We start from the raw sequence: 16768 nt of genomic DNA on the forward strand, positions 1-16768 counted from the left end.
TTTACTCCTCTGTTTACCCATCAAATTATTAGATATTCATGTAAAAAGTAGAGATCAGCTGTTTTCAGTCAAACAACAATTAAAACTCGGTCCCTGTCCAGCCAGACAATAACAACAACACAATCAACATTAGAGGATTAGAGGCATTTAGCAGCTTAGAAGCTGGACATTCCTCTCAGGAGACCAAAATCTGGAACAGGCTGAATATGCAGCGCACAAACACAAACGTGATTCAATTTTCCTATTTGTTAATGAACTCATAATTACAAGTCAATGATGTGTTTACAACTTGGTTTTATTGCCCTCAAGTGGCCAAAACAAACTGTGACTTTATCTCCAATCCAAAACTCTGTTCTGACTACTAACTTTAAAAATCTGTTTGTTTAATTGCTTTTAAGTGGAATGTATTTGTTTCTCATATGTGAAGTGCAATGACTGTTTTACACAGAAATACCACAGAACATTAACACGGCTCATCACTTTCTCCTCCTCTCTAGTACGCAGATCCTGTGTCTGACCTGTTGGACAAGTGGGGGGCCTTCCGGCACCGTCTCTTCCGGGAGTCCTGCGTCTTCCACAAAGGGAACTACGTTAAAGACATGAGCCGTTTGGGGAGAGACCTCAACAAAGTCATCATCATCGACAACTCTCCAGCATCCTACATCTTCCATCCCGAAAATGCAGTATGTCATCGTATTTCTTCCTCTGCAATACATTGATCAATACCTATTGTACTGTCTGCAGTAGTACTCTCTTACTCACTAAGATCTAAAATATCTTTTGAGAACAAGTTTGAAATAATGTTAAAGGGACAACGAGGAGTTTGTATTTGGTTATAAATATTAATGTGGATGAATCTACGTTACCCACACTTGTTAATGGGTCCATTTTCGATAAATATATTGTTTTGTCTCTATCGTTATTTTGTTACGCCGCCGAATCGCCGTTTATGGTCGGGTTATGGTTGGTAGGCTCATGGGAAATGTAGTGTGAAAACACTTTGCTTTCCAAAACTCCTCGTTGTCCCTTTAAAGTTCTATTGAGCACTGACGTGGTCTAATTCTACCATGTCCTCCATTTTCAACCCTCCAGGTTCCTGTAGCATCCTGGTTTGACGACATGTCAGACACCGAGCTCCTCGATCTCATCCCCTTCTTTGAGAGACTAAGCAAAGCCGACGAGGTCTATGATATTCTCAAGGAGCAGAGGACTTCAAGTTAACAGAGGCAGGGCACTAGGAGGAACGGAATCACCAGTGGCTGTCGTCACGGGGCCACGGAGGCTGGTGGGCCACGAGCTGCACACTGCTTCCCACTACAAGGACCATACCGCAATATAATACCTGTCATTTGATCTCATATAATCTATAATCTACATACAGTACAAAGTCAAATCTGTCAATCATTCAATCTTGTAGCTGGGTTTGATGCCTCGTTCAGCATTGACGCCGTTTCAATCCCGGTGTCGGATTTAATCATATGAGATTAAATGACTTCTGTAGAAGTGTTTTGCAGTGCAGCTAGCGTCGTTGTTGTCGTTATGCGACAGCAGTGACCTATGTAAGAGTGCTGTAAACCTAGACTGTGTGAACAAATGTTCAGTGCCATTCTACAAATGAACCACATCAATCACTTTCATGTCAGTGTGATGTAGCATTTGGATCAGTATTTGAAGCTCTCCCACAGAATACTATACCAAGTCACTGAAGACGGTCCCTTTAATTCAATAAGCTTGATGCGTTTTGTTTGGTTTGGTTTTTGTTTAGTTTTTCTTTTTTTTCTTTTGGCCAAATCTGTATTTATAAAAAGTCAATCGTTAACTCTGGAGAACTCCGGCTCAAATTTAATAATTTCTCATATTTTGTTACACATTTCACTATAAATTTCACATATTGCCATGCTTCAAACACTGTGCACCTACTGTACATCTTTGGAAAACTACAAACAACTTGTTAGTGGTCCAGAACTACACCATATGCTTTAGCGTTTTAGCATTTAGATTTAGAAAAAGAACCCAAAGGAAAACGTCTTCCTGTCGCCTCCTGGATTTGACTGTAGTCCTCAACCTTGATGAGGTTTAATCACTATATTCTAATATTACTAAACACACAGACATAATGTTCATTATGTGAGTCTAAACTGTAAGAGTCAGAATTTGTTGAAGAGTTAGTAACAGACTTGACTGATCAGACCTGTTCTACACAGGTGTACCACTGAGAAATGGTGAGATTATTTTTGTACATACAATCCCACTTGATTTTATTTTTAATGTTATTTTATCTTATGTTATTATTTTATCTTGAGTTTTTAGTCGACGTGGCCACCACAGTGTGTGGCCCATCAGTAATGCAATACTCTTTATGTGTGCAGGAGGAGGTTGTGACCTGCTACCGCATCTCAGATAAGTTTGACCCTTTTGTTTTGAAAGCACACGTCGATGCCTTCTGTCGGTAAACTTGAATTTGAGCTTTTTGTGTGTCAGACATTAATGGAGTCAGGTGTCCTGCCTCATTGATCTGTATGTTCAGTTTCATAGGGGAAACTTGTGACAGACTTGTTGTTGCTCTGATTTTATTTTGCCTGAGTCTGGAGAGAGCGTGTACATTTGAATGTGTGTGTGGCTTTCAGTGTGATTGCGTCGGTGTGAGCAGATACATTGGTATCTAGAGATTTTAAAGAAGATGCTTTGACTATACGTGAAAAACATAACCTGTATTGCAATAACGTTTTTGATTTTTTTTTTTACTGTATGCAACCAGAGTATTAACATTTTGACTCAAGTAAAGAAACTGGTAAAGTGAGTTTGTAAATTGCTGCTGATAAATGGTTAAGATTTAAAAAAGGACAACTAGAGATATTTCTACCTTGCATCAATAAAGCATGTTTTATTGAAACAGGTCATATTTCACTACAGCATTTTTTCCCCTCATACCCAACGCTCAACACAACATGGCAGAGGTGGAAACAAGTCAAATGGAAAAATGGAATATGGAACAGATTTTCATATGAAAACAACTATCATTCTCCAAAATGTTTCAAATGTTCACTCAACAAGCATCTCAACAACTCAAGCATTAATCAAGATGATCAAGTAATTCTTGTAATTTCCTAAATTACCTGATTTTTGGCCCAGTATATTTACATTACAAGCCACTTCCTGCAAGGCAGATTTTTTTTTCTTTTCATTTAAACTTTTCATCAAAACATAAAAAATAATTTCTATACAATAGACAAATGATGAAAATATAGGTTAAATGTGAAATTGAATGAACTGTTGCTCAGATGATTTATTCTAAAATCTAAATTTGATGATGTGGAATACGAGGGGGAGTCAATTGGAACCTAATGTGTCTCCTATTTGGTAAATAACCTGATGTGCTCTAGAAGCCAAAACAAATCTGAGTCACTGTCACAACAGCCACACAAAACCATGCTCTGATATATGGGAAAATACACTGGGTGTAAATTGAGTTTATATTGTGAAAATCAACGCAAAATTGCAAAAGAAAAGGAAAAAGACTTTATAACACCGTATGTGTTATGGGTGCTTAGATCTTAACTTAGAGAGTTTCTGTATTTTTTCAACCATACACATGCATCTTTTTGCACAAATCACCATTCAGCTTCAACCTTCATAACACAGTTACAGTCAAAACATTATTTACAGTCAAACTGCGATTTGATATGATAAAGAAACTGCTTTGAAATATTTTCTCACACACTATGATAAAACTGCATGAAAATCCATCAGAACCCTGTTTCAACCGCTTGTATAGATTGTATGTAAATATGTAAGCGATGATGATACAACTTGAAAAGCAATGTACAATGTAACAATCAATCCATGTCAATTAGGTGTTGATGGGCGGGAGATGTCACTCAGGGATGACCTGTGAAATTTGAGCAGAGAAAAAGATTAGACTGAGGATCAGAGGGTGTTGGTCAACAAGTCTGGCCTTATTCTGTCAAAATGTATCCCTGCTTTGGCCTTTACACAAGTTGTGGGTCATCCAAAATGATTCCTTTAAAAAGAGCTTTTTTATTTCTTACTTATTTTATTTATTGGCTTATTTAACAGGGACGATGCAACACTAATCAACAGTATTTTTAAGAAAGAAAAGAAAAAAAAAACTACAAGTGAGCCAGAGTTTTCAATTTTCATCCATTGTCCCTGGCTGGATGTTACAGTAAAGGCAACATACAATACACAGCTAATCATTGTCAGATTTTTTTTGGTTTATAACCCTGAAAAATCTCTGTTTATGTAGAGCATCTGTAGAGACTCTGCAAGTCGGTCTATGACTTATAGTCACCCTCCATCTTGAGTTGCTGACCGAATTAATTAGCTTTAATTTTCCTTAGCTTGGTTCTTGTTGAGCTTCCTCCTGCCCTCGGTTCGCTGAATTTATGACGGGCTTATCGCCTAGGCCAGATGATTGAATGTAATACTCTTCCGTTCAAAGCCAGTATAATAAAACTAAAAATAGTTTACTCTCCTGCACATTTAAATAGCACAAGAAGGTTGTGTGAGTATGTGCTCTGTATTCCTTGACCTACATCCTTGCAGATTGAGTGGGACCATAAACACCTTATATTATTTACAGAATGTGGCCCACTGTCTGAGCCAAAACATTTACTGTAGTTATTGCTATGCACTGCATGTGCAGCGCAAGTCATGCAGCACACTTTAAAACACCACCTGAACAATCAGCATCTGCCTGAAGGTTTTATGTGTTCTTTTTTTCACTTGTTTATTTTTAGCTTTTTAAGCAGACTTTTTTTGTTACGTTGAATGGAAATCACTTAATGTTTAATTTATTTATCTATTTATCTTATCACACACCACTTAGTGTACAGTAAATGCACTTGTGATATCTTTTTTTAAAATTTCATTTCTTTTTTTTAACAGACATGAAGGGAAACTCAAAACTTATTTCTTACTACCATCTAGTGGTTAATTTTGTAACTGCATCTATACTATACCATGCTAGACTTAGCCTGTCATATCAGATGCAACTCCTTGTTGCATCTGATATATGACACATGTTTGTAAATGTTTAGAAATTAAACATTCATAATTCATTGATGTGGACTCTTATGAACATAATGAACATGTATGCATGGACTTTACATATTGCATTAGCTGACAATATAAAATCCAACTGAAATGTTAAGAAAACTGCAGTATAACATATCATCTGTCACTTCTTCAGTAGCCTACCTGAAGTTGGGCTCTGCTTATTGTTTTCCCCAAATTGAACTCCACCACTCCGCTCATGTCTGGGGAGGTTTGTCTGAGGGTCAGTCTGTGGACTGTGCCCATCTTCTCCAGGCGCACTTGAGAGCTTGACTGTAAGGGTTCTCCATTGAGACTCCACACAGGAGCTTTGAGGACAGGTGCTGACACCTCACATTCAAAGCAGGCTTCATTGGGGGCCGTGACCTCCACATCTTTCAGCTCTCTGACCATTGTCAAGGACTGGGCTGAGTTGGTGCACAGAGCAGAGAGAAAACTGTTAGAATCTTTTGCAGAATTATGTGTTTTCACTAAAAATGTCTATCTAGTTTGACAAAGACTCCAGTGTTGGTGAAAAACAGCCAGGTCTGGATGCTTAGTTTTTTCTTACAGAAACATCCATACAGAAAAATTCTCATTCTATAATGGGGCACAAAAATGTCATTTATAAACAAGTTTTTTTTTCTATGTTGCATCGTTAAGTAAAATTTAGAAAATGTTTCAATTTTGTTTTTGTTCTGTGGTCTACCAAAAAGTTAAATTCTGAGAATACTGATCAAACCCATTTATCAAAATCCTCTCATTTCTGTAATAAGAAAAAGGGCGTTAGGTGTTAGATTTCCAGCTAATACGTCTGTTTGGAATTAATGCATTTAAGCGCCAAATCTGGTAGCCTATGTGAGTGCCATTTGTGAACTTCAGAAATGGAAATGAAACATGTTTTGACAATAGTGTTAAAAAAGTTAGAAATACACAACAAACAAAAAAAAACAAAAAATAAACCCAAACAAACACTTTTCAACATAACAGTTTTAAGTCCACAGTAGCCATGAGAGATTTGTTTTCCTAATTTCTACCTAATCTAGATAGCAAGTCGCCATTCACTAGCGAGGTTGTTTCCGCTGGTCTGTGATGACAGTGAAGCATCTCTGCACCTGGCACAGTGTCAAAATGACACACAGAGCCCGTACCGTGCAGCGGTCAGGTGGAAGCTGTCTGGGTGCTATGCTGCGTTCGAGACAACTTGGAACTCGGGTTTTTCCGACCTCCTTGAAAAAGTGCAATCAAACAATCAAAAGCCACCTCATGTCGGAGCTCCCACTTGAGAAAGTCGGAGAAAAAAAAATCTACCCCGACATTATGAAATTTACATTTAATTGTTTTGGTACGGTACCCTTTGTAATATTTTAATGACGCACTTTGAATGCAAAGCTTGTCCCAGTCCACCATGTTTTTGTTTTTTCTGGCGACTTGTCTCGAACGCAGCAGCGGCCAATCAGAAACATTGTTGTTGTGACGTAGCCTCGTAAACCAGCCTCTCGCGGAAATGCATTTCATTTCATTTCTCGGGAGAGTCTGGCCTCATCCCCCCTCTAAGCGTTTGGGGTGGGCGGGAGCTGGGCGGGAGTAGCAAAGACGGTTTAATATCTTTGGTAGTAGCGTTGACAGACAACCCCACCACCAGTCGGTCCCTGATTGGCCAACGTGCTGTGTCAATCACAGCGGGCGACGCTGATTGGCTCGGCCTTCTGAGGGTTTCAGTCCAAACGCTTAGAATGGGGATGAGGCCAGACTCTCCCTCGGAATGAAATGAAATGCACTTCCGCGAGAGGCTGGTTTACAAGGCTAGTTGTGACGCAGCCTCAGGCGGTAGCTATAATCAACAGTCAGGTGTGCAGACGTGCAGCGGTTTCTGGACAGACGGTCGGCACTTTGAGAATTTATTTATTCGTCTAATAACTTTTTTTGTGGCAAAAGTAAATCCTTTTCCTTTAAGTTCCCGATTGATATGATTATACATCATTTTTGGGCCTCTTAACTTCAGGACATGTGAGGCTAAGCTAGACAAAAACTTTTTTCTTTTTTTTTGCATGCAAATACATGGATGAAACAAGATGACAGTGAGGATGGACACTAGGAGTCAACATAGAGAAATAGAAATCTTGGAGGTTTGCGTCAGCTGTGGCCTCATGTCGAGGAAACAAATGTGTGGTGAGTAATTTTGCCTTCTTTATTGTGTGGTTGATCCAATGTCATGAATTCAAAAGTATGTCGCAAATGTCTGCTTAAAATTGAATGAAAGTGAATTAGAACAACAGGAGGCTTTGTGTAAATCCCCCACTTCACACATTTTAAGAGTAGCCTACACATTATCTGTGATACTTTTGTTTGGCCAATAGATGGAGCTATGAGGTTTCAGATGGTTATTTTCTTCTCCCCCTAAGTGCTGTAAAATTGGCCTGTCTGTTTTCATTTTTCTCAGTAGCCACTAGACACTTGTTGCAGGTTTTATGATGCTTTGCAGCGTTTCCACGCAAAACAATGTCAGAGTTAGCAGATTCATCCATGTCGTTAGACTGGCATATTACATTTTCTGTGTTCTGACTATACACTGACTGCACTGCTCAATAAACAATGTACAGGTTCATCTCAGTAGAATATCATGGAAAAGTCCACAGTAGGTCAAGTCAAATAGCCCCAAGTATTGAGTGCATATGGACAAACATTTCCATATTAAAAAGCCTTTTTTAAATTGGTCCTTTGTAGGCTATTCAATTTATTTTTGAAATACTGAATTTTAGGTCTTCATCAAATGTAAGCCATCATTAAAATTAAACGAAAAATACATAAAGACATGAAATGTTTCATTCTGTGTGTAATGGTCTATATACTATCTTTTTATACTGTACATTGAATTACTGACATACTTTTCCATGATATTCTAATTCATTGAGATGAACCTGTAGGCTAAATGATAAAACATTTTGGTCAAATTGCACACCACTAATAATTCATCACAAACTCTCTTACCCTCCACTGTTAGTTTTGCAGAGCATGTATGCTCTCCAACCTGGACACTGTATGTACCCTCATCATCCAGCGCCACCTGCTGGATGATCAGTTTGCGATAACAGCCTTCACTGCAGATCTCAAAGCGCTCCGAGGGCAGTATGACATTGCAGCCTTTGTACCAACGGATACTACATCTAGGGTTAGACACCGCACAGTCTAAGAGCACACGGGTCTTCTCAAGGGCGGTCTTATCCTGCAGAGGTTTTACAATGTTGACAGGAATCTCTGGAAAGGGAGAGATTGCAGTTTACATGCATGACAGACTTTGATGATACCATAAATTAAACAGTTAATGTTAAGAGTAGAGAATAAACGGACATGACTTTCAGGACTCACTAAACCAGACATTAAAACCCCAGTGTAGAAAACATATCAAAAAGCAGATATCAGTGGAATGTTTTTGTTAATATAAGTCCTAAATAGTCCTATTTTCCGTCAGCAATCACTTACATGAAGTATTTCAGCCTAAACACGAGTCTCTCCGTCACTCTGCTCTGCTGTAACCCGAGGAGAAAATTTTCCTTGTGGGATACAAGTGTTATCCAATGAGGAGAGAGAACGGCATGAAGGGCTGTGTGTGCAGCCAAGGGATGCGCGTGAATGTGGTGACGTAGCACGAGGACCAATTGATGCCTGACAAGGGCGGGGGCTGCTAACTCATGGTGCGTTCAAAGAAACTCGTACTTTGTGTTTTTCCTTCCTTTCCTTTTTTCCTCCCCGAGTTCACGGGTCGGAAGTTACGAGTGGCCGTTATAGGGAACTTTCACAGACAACAGGATGGTAAAAACACGAGCTACGGGTTACCTGGAACGCTACCAAGTCGTAGTTGTGACTTGAAGCTGTAACTTACGGTTTCAAAAGCCTGCCTTGAACGCAGCATTAGCCGAAACGGCCGTGAAGCTGATATCTGCTTTAAAGGTCCCATATTATGCAAAATGCACTTTAGAGCGGTTTTCTATCAATAATATGCATCCCCGGCCTGTCTACAATCCCCCCTGGTATGAAAAAAGTTCATCCTCTCCCTTTTTTGCTTTCTCTGTCTTTAGAAAATGTGTGCTTATACAGGCCAGTTGAAGATCTGTCTGTCTGTGACGTCACCGACAGACTCGACGCCACCCCATAGGTTGGTGGCACCGCCCCAGGTGAAGGTTTGCCACGCCTAAAGAAATTTTCTAAACCGTGCCATTTTTTTCCCCACTTGTTAACATAGCTCTGGTTAGAACAATGGCGAATGTACGACCTGGAAGAAGCGGTTGCTCTGTTGTTGGCTGCACACACAGCGCCAAAGTCATCAGATATCACCACATTTCATCAATAAATGTTTTAAAATGAACAAACTATGCAAGTCTGGTCGCTTTTCCGCTGTCGCCCCCCTCCCCTTTATTTACGTAAATGTGGTGATTTCAGTACATAGCCCAGCTCCTCCTCACTTTTCATTCAAACAAACTAATGCCACTGCCACAGTTGTTAAATTTCATCAATGAGACCAGCATTAATCTCCTAAAAAGAATTTAACCAGCCAGCAGTAAACCTCTTAAAGCATGCGGATATGTTATACTTGGCTCGTTTTCTCCTCGGGAGGAGGAGATGTCCGTGCCGGCAGATCAGCTCAGTAGAGCGGCTGCTGCTGCTGCAGAAACTGTGACGTGTTAACCGTGCTAAAGCCAGAATGAAAACAGGTTTTTAGCAGCTTCTATGGCTGTTCGTTTGCCGCGAGACGGCGACAGCCGATGCTAATTTCTGTTAGCCCGTCTATGAGGTTTCACATTATACGTTAGCATTAAGCTAAGCGGACTTTATGCTTAGTTGTGATACTGGCTGTGTGTGTTTTGAACGTTGTTTCAAGCCTAGTTTGGGACTATTGGGAGCTACATGAGCCACGAGACCGCACTGGCGGCGACGTCAAGTCGCCACGCTGTTATATCAATCGCTCTGGCCATAGTGATACATCCACACGTGCGAAGTACGCTCCGTTTATGCACTGTTTGTGTATTTTGTAAAGCAATAATAAAGTTGTTTAAAAAAAAAAAAAAGACAGCTGTGCACCTTCTTTTTACAGTCTATGCTGTGCACTTGCCGGTGAGAAAAAAAACCGCCAGGAGGGTTTGGAAAGTTGCCAAACCCTCAGCTAGAAGTTTGAAAACACAGCGATCTAGTGTGTTGGAGGAAGGACGGTGCCAGCGTGCGTGACCTGAGCTAAAAGTAGTGGGAGTGTCTGTGAGTTGAGCACGTCGGCCTGTACTGTGTGTGTGTGTGTGTGTGTGTGTGTGTGTGTGTGTGTGTGTGTGTGTGCGTGTGCGTGTGCGTGAGTGAGTGAGACTGCTGTCTGCTGAACAGAGGATCACAGGAAGAACGATCTGAAGTGCCCGTTTCGGATACAAAAACCCGCCGAACTGATCCGAAACCAGCCCAATTTTTATCCACCCGCCCAAACCCATTTTTTCCCGCACAATAGATTATAAAAACAGGCGGCCCGCCCAATCTGGCAACACTGATGGCCATGCCAAGACCCGCCTTACTAGGCCTCTGATTGGCTGAGAGGGGCAGGCAATGCTGTGACAGACGGAGCTCATTAACATTTAAAGGTGCAGGCACAGAAACAGCTTGTTCTCAGCAGAGCTCATTTGAGCAACTTTTAGACAGACATTCAGGACCACAGATCAGTTTGGGGCAATACAGACATACACAATACAGTTTAGTTGGATGTCTGACAGCTGAGTGAAATTGATTAAAAAGAGTATAATATGGGACCTTTAAATGAGTAATTTAGGACAAAGTCCAACTCCTCTGGCTCCACCTACAGCCTGTAATTGTAAAATCCACCGCGACCGATGATTCTCCACCAGTCAGGTAGAGGGAGCAGGAGCAGCAGCTAATCGCCGCTTGTAGGCTACACGTTGTAGTAAACTGATGAAAGTAAACTCTGCGACTTGGTCGGACATTTCAAGACGATATACCTTCAACTCCCTCTTTTCACCTCTGTCAACCCCCCTCCCTCCCTCCACACATGCAGACACACACAAGAACTGTGTGTTTCATGGTGAGAGAGAGGTGAGATCGTTTTGGAGTCTCCGGTTGCTATGGATACAGTACGTCTTCTGTGGGTGCGTTTATGGCTGCTTTGTGTGCGTGCGCCTGCACGTGTTTGTGTCTGCGTGTGTCTGTGTGTGTGGGGGGTGCTTGGCAGAGGTTCATAAAGAGACCTGACAGAGTATTGTCTTGAAATTTCTGACCAAGTCACAGAGTTTACTTTCACTTTCGTCAACTTACCACATGGAGCTTTAACAAGCACATCATGTAGACTTCATATCAAATATTATCATACCTTCCACCTCCAGGTAAGCAACAGATTCAACATGTCTGGCAATAAACTTGATCTCTCCAGAGTCCTCTGCTCGCACGTTGCACATCAGAAGAAAATGTTTGGTCCCTGAGATGAGAACTAAATTAGTGAAAATGATAAATAATAAATAAAGTAATTGGCCCAATTCTACACACTTCATTTCTCAATTTCTATTTTTAGGATAATATTTATGTTGGCCTTTTGACAATCACCCTCCTGGCGGATCTTGATGGTACTGGTGGGTTGTATCTTCTCCCCATTTTTGTACCATTCTCCTGGCACATCCTCCACTGAGATCTCACAGACAAACACGGCATTCTGGTCTTCCTGGATGTCCAGATCCTCAAGACCCTGCAGGATCGATAGCTCACGCTCTGGAGAAAGAAATAACATTTTGCAAAATTTATAAGATTTCATCTGGGAGCTCTTAAAGGGATATTTTGGCATAAGTTTAACCCATGGTCTAACACACCAAGGTAAGGACCCCCCTCGAGAGATCAAGTTTGTCGACTGCTAGCTTCTCTCGTTCTAACAACTTAAATCGAATAATGCTCAGAACAGAACCAAATTTCTTCAACAGTACGAAAAAGTCCCAGCACATAATACGAGGCATCAAATCGACAGCAGTGTATTGCTATTGTGTGATCTTTGCTGAGAGGCTAGCGGTCGGAAAACTTGTTCTCTCAAGTGGGGGTCTTACTCGGTGTCATGGGGTGTTAGACCATGGGTTAAACTTACGCCGGAATATCCCTTTAATTCAAACTGAAAAAAGCAAAGAGAAGTTTCTTAGTCCCCTCTTAAAACACGGTGAATCCAGAAAATTAGTGCATATTTTGTAAAATAGGCACTGTGGCCAAACTGATATTGTACGTATTCTAGCATCTGCTATGTTTCTCCATTAGGTCATGACTCTACATACCACATGAAAGGCACAAATCCTCTGATATTACCCATTGCCATTACTGCAGATTGTCAGCAGATGGCAGTGTGATGTTATATTTGCGGAGCTGAGAGCCATGTTCACATGCAGGAGTATTTCCTGCTGTGATACTCATACAGTACAGTACTGTAACATGTAAATGTGTCTAACTTTACAAGTGTGCAAATGTGCAAGTGCACTTGTATTCCACATTAAGTATCTTAAACATATGCATCATGATTATAAAATTTTGCACATGCAAACGTGTTTTCAACCAAGAATAATTGAAATCAAATAGTCCCCTTATGGTGGTACCATAAAAATGGCTCTTTCTTTGACATAGTGTACAGCAGGTGGTACTAATAACACTAACAGCCCTGTTCAAGTGTCACCTTGACCTATCATACACAATACAAACAAAGCTAGAATAAACATATTATTTACTGTATTCATTTGTCAATCCCTTTACTTTTTGTGCTGTGGCAAATCAATATGTAAAAAAGGGGCTGCACTGTATGAAAGAACATTTATTGCTGCACTAATTTCAGTTCTCTGACTGCTCTAGATATTTTTCTTGGAGGTGAAAGATGGAGCAAGATTGTAATTTTGGCTCTGTCACTGGTTTCTGAGGTTTATGACTTAATTGTACAGGGTTATTAATTTGATATTAAAGAAATGCATATCTGAGTTCCGTGGAATAATATTTAGCCTACATGTATGACATTTAATGTAATTTTCTGTTGCCAGTCTTTAAAACATGACCTTCACAATATCCTTAGAAAATGGGGTCTTTGCCGACCGTAACTATTCACCAGTAGTGAAGTACAGGTTCAGGTGATCTTACTGTTGAATGTACAGTAGTTAAATGTTCAACCAAGCACAACAAAACATAAGGCAGCAAAATATAACTTTTAAGTCTGGTTTTAGATTACTTTTCAGTCAGTCCGTGTTTATACTACACAGCTGTAAAACTAGTGGCACTTTGAGAAATATTATGATTATGGTGCATTTTCATCATGTCATGGATTTCACAATCAACCTATTAGTAGACTTTGATCAGAAAACATCTGGTAGGGATTGTTTACTGATGTAAGAGCCAAGAAAGTTTTGGCAGGGACATTTGTTTTAGCTTTGTAATGATGCCCAGGACAAATCAAATATACTGTAGGGAGGTTAATGTGGTGTAACCTCTGCTTCTTGGGTAACAAATTAGAAGTGTTCTTCTAAGTGTTCTGGAAACAAGCATCTATTAGACAATGCAGCTATTAGGTTGATTTGTTTTCTCTGTCCAGCAGGGGTTATGAGTAAAGAGATAAGGCCTGTAGTATGTCACCTGCACGTGTACTCAACATTGTGTATTACTTTAGCCTAAGATACAGATAATATGTAGGCTAGTATTTAGACAGCAGACCTTACCATAGACCTCCACAGTGCAGGATGTTGTAGCATCTCCAGCATCACAAGTGTACACACCAGAGTCACTGACATGACATTTCAGAATCTGAAGAAACCGTTTTCTTCCCATTGCATAAATGCGCAAGTCCTTCCCTGGCTTCACCTCAACACCGTTCTGAAGAGGATAAAAAAAGAACATGCAAGTCATCTCAAGTGCAGTTTAAATAATAAATAAGTCAAAGTGGATGCCATGCATTCATTGTCCACTCAATTATGATTCTTTATTGTTCCACATTGATTAACACAGTTTTTTTAGTTTGAACTCAAAAGTTTGTGATTGGTAAGATAACCACCTTTTATTGCTTAGTTATAAAAGAAAAAGAAAAGGCCAACACTTGCCTTAATCCATTTTACATCAACATTGTGTCTTGACAGCTCGCACTCAATAGAGATTACAGCTCCTTCAGAGAATTTCTGGTCCACCAGTTTTCTGAAAATGGTCACCGGGGGCTCTGGTGGTGAGACAACATGCTTAGTTAAACCAAGACCTTATTTTCTCCAAAATGCGATGCCACACAAAATCAGTAGCCTGTTAAAAGATTGGGTCTCACATTTCAAATTATGTATTCAAACAAAAGTCAGATAGCTTTAAAATTTTCATTTGCTGTAATTTATTTTTTATAAATATAAATAAGTGGGGCTGTATGAGGTACAAATGGCCCCCTAAGTATAAAATCTACAGTAGACAGCTCTTTGCTGTCCCCGACAGCAGCACATAGTGCTGGACAGAGATACAGTACTGGCGATAAACGGCTGTGAATGTACAAAAAATTGTATATAGCATACACTTGTGTATCATTTTGAGATGGGACTTCTTGTAGGCGGCGAAAATATGCAATAAATTTGTGTCCTGTCACAGCTGTGTATTGCCTGCATCTCTGTCCAGTACTATGTGCTGGTATGGCTAACTGGCCTGGGAGAGCAGAGAGCTGTCTACTGCAGATATACTTGGGTGCCATTTATACCTCATACAAGCCCACTTAAAATATCCCTTCAATATGACCAAGCAGCAAAGTGAGTTAGACATTGTACAAAATCACCCCTTTGCGTTACCTTTTGGTATGAAGAAGGAATTCTGATCTGTCTAAGCAGATTTCTAATGAGACTCTGAATTGGCAATTTGAACAGGAGGAATAATTACAAGTAAACACTGTGTTTGTGCACATCATTTTTTAGATGAACTGGCAAAAAAAAGTTAAATAAATTGGGTAAAGTTTTAATCCAACTGTCATCCTCAGCATTTCAGCCCCTAGCTTAAAGGGATGATACACACTGAGTGACTGGGCATGGAGCGGATTATTTTACAGCGTGGGGTTAAACTTGCACCTGACAGAAGAGACAGAGCAGAGCTGCCACTTTTCATTGGGTCATGCTAGGCTATTTTGTGTTTGCAACATGAGACCGGATAAAGACAACAGTAGCAGAGCCGTCACTCCATTCCATTATCATGCCTCCACTGGTCGGCATTTGGTCTAGTAGTCTGAGTGGACCACTTTAGCTACCAGTCTGGGGTCACAACAAAATTAGTACAGTAAAATTTTGTTTTGGTTGTACTGCAGTATACTGTACATGGTTTGTCAGCAGTGAACTAAAACATGCAAATAATGAATTATTTAGAAGCATTATACTGATCCAGTATATCACTTAAGGGAAACTGGTTTTATAATAAGCAGAACTGTCTTTTTATCTGAAGGACCTACCCTGAACAACAAGCCTTGCAGATGTCTTCAGATTCTCTACGCTGAACGTGAAGGTGCCAGTGTCTTCTACTGATAGGTTAGAGATGGTGAGGCTGTGAACTTGTCCTTTGGCACTCATACGGAAGTGGTTTGTCGGCTTAAGCTGGATTCCATTTCTTGTCCAAGTGCCTGGAACGTTGGGATGTGAGAGCTCCACTTCAAAGGAGGCCGTTTCTCTCTCTGTGGTTTTACTGTCCATCAGTCCCCTCTTGATTGTGATTTTTCGAGCTGTAAATGGAAATGCAGAACGGTGTAACAGCAGACTTTCACAGCTCTACTATGAAACACTGTTGGTTTTAATAGATTTTGTGAGTAGCTTATGTGTTAGTGCTATTCCATATGAGTAAATAAAAGTCAAAACAAAAATGACGTTTGTAAGTTTTGCCCTGGTAACCTTCGTTTCTATACCACATAAACACTGAGCAGTGAGCACACATGATGTCCGTTTTCTGTCACAGAATGGGCTTGGGGGTCTGTTGTGTGCACAACAGTCTGCAGTTAAACAATGCAAGCTGGCAAACACTGACCAAGCGATATTTTAGTAATTTGAGTACTGGGCTTTATACAAAAGCCAGCTTTGAAACTGCCAACATTTTTCACTTATTCTAACACAGACACGCATTCCCTGTGGAAAAAAGAAGTGTTTATTTTGGAGACCTGATGACAACAACCTTAGTTTTGAAGGCCAGGGTGTAAATTTAGATGCAATGAGAGGAGATCCAAATTCATAGGAGGTGCCAACAGCAGCCCGAAGTCCTGACTTTCCCCTTCCCACCCACACTAGTGTTGAAAGAACAGCCTTTAATTCACCCACTGGCCTGTGGGTCACAGGACTACGAAATATAAGAAGCATGCACAAAGACAACACTCATAAGTATGTCTTAATCACGACAAGATGCTGGTTTTATAGGGACAAGTTTGCTACTTTCATGATATTTAAAGGTTTCTGGTTAGGAAATATTTACTTTGTTTTTTAGCCTCTGAATCATAGAGGCATAACTTATTCATCAAGCACTGCCTGTAAACTGCAATCTGCTTTGTCTTTGTCATTAGTAGTAAACTCCTCAGGACTCCATTGATCTTTTGTGAATACAGAAACCCTGCGTGACTGTCAGCTTGAACTGCAAGGCTATCACCTGTCAGTTGCCATCGTGTTCCAGTGCGAGTGCCATCCCGTTCTCCCAGTCACTCGAATTACTCTTACTCAGTTAATTGAGCTTTGCC

General features: G+C 40.3%; 2 protein-coding genes across 18 annotated transcripts in view; one reads left to right on the forward strand and one right to left on the reverse strand.

Annotated features, from left to right (window-relative positions):
• ctdsp1 (CTD (carboxy-terminal domain, RNA polymerase II, polypeptide A) small phosphatase 1) overlaps nucleotides 1-2897 on the forward strand; it is a 32436-nt gene extending 29539 nt beyond the window's left edge. The window contains exons 6-7 of the mRNA XM_083996228.1: nucleotides 498-683; nucleotides 1093-2897. Coding sequence (XP_083852354.1) covers nucleotides 498-683; nucleotides 1093-1221 — 315 coding nt within the window. The 3' untranslated portion in view covers nucleotides 1222-2897. The remainder of the gene's footprint in view (nucleotides 1-497; nucleotides 684-1092) is intronic.
• An 870-nt stretch (nucleotides 2898-3767) lies between these two features.
• Nucleotides 3768-16768, reverse strand: part of obsl1b (obscurin like cytoskeletal adaptor 1b) — a 35966-nt gene continuing 22965 nt past the window's right edge. For all 17 annotated transcript variants that reach the window (XM_083996217.1, XM_083996214.1, XM_083996223.1 and 14 more), the window contains 8 exons: nucleotides 15506-15772; nucleotides 14145-14257; nucleotides 13767-13920; nucleotides 11644-11805; nucleotides 11414-11518; nucleotides 8047-8313; nucleotides 5221-5483; nucleotides 3768-3889 (listed from right to left, as the gene is read on the reverse strand). In XM_083996217.1, coding sequence (XP_083852343.1) covers nucleotides 3875-3889; nucleotides 5221-5483; nucleotides 8047-8313; nucleotides 11414-11518; nucleotides 11644-11805; nucleotides 13767-13920; nucleotides 14145-14257; nucleotides 15506-15772 — 1346 coding nt within the window. In that variant the 3' untranslated portion in view covers nucleotides 3768-3874. The remainder of the gene's footprint in view (nucleotides 3890-5220; nucleotides 5484-8046; nucleotides 8314-11413; nucleotides 11519-11643; nucleotides 11806-13766; nucleotides 13921-14144; nucleotides 14258-15505; nucleotides 15773-16768) is intronic.

The sequence above is a fragment of the Trachurus trachurus genome (genome assembly GCF_905171665.1).
Source record: "Trachurus trachurus genome assembly, chromosome: 21".
NCBI classification, from domain to species: domain Eukaryota; kingdom Metazoa; phylum Chordata; class Actinopteri; order Carangiformes; family Carangidae; genus Trachurus; species Trachurus trachurus.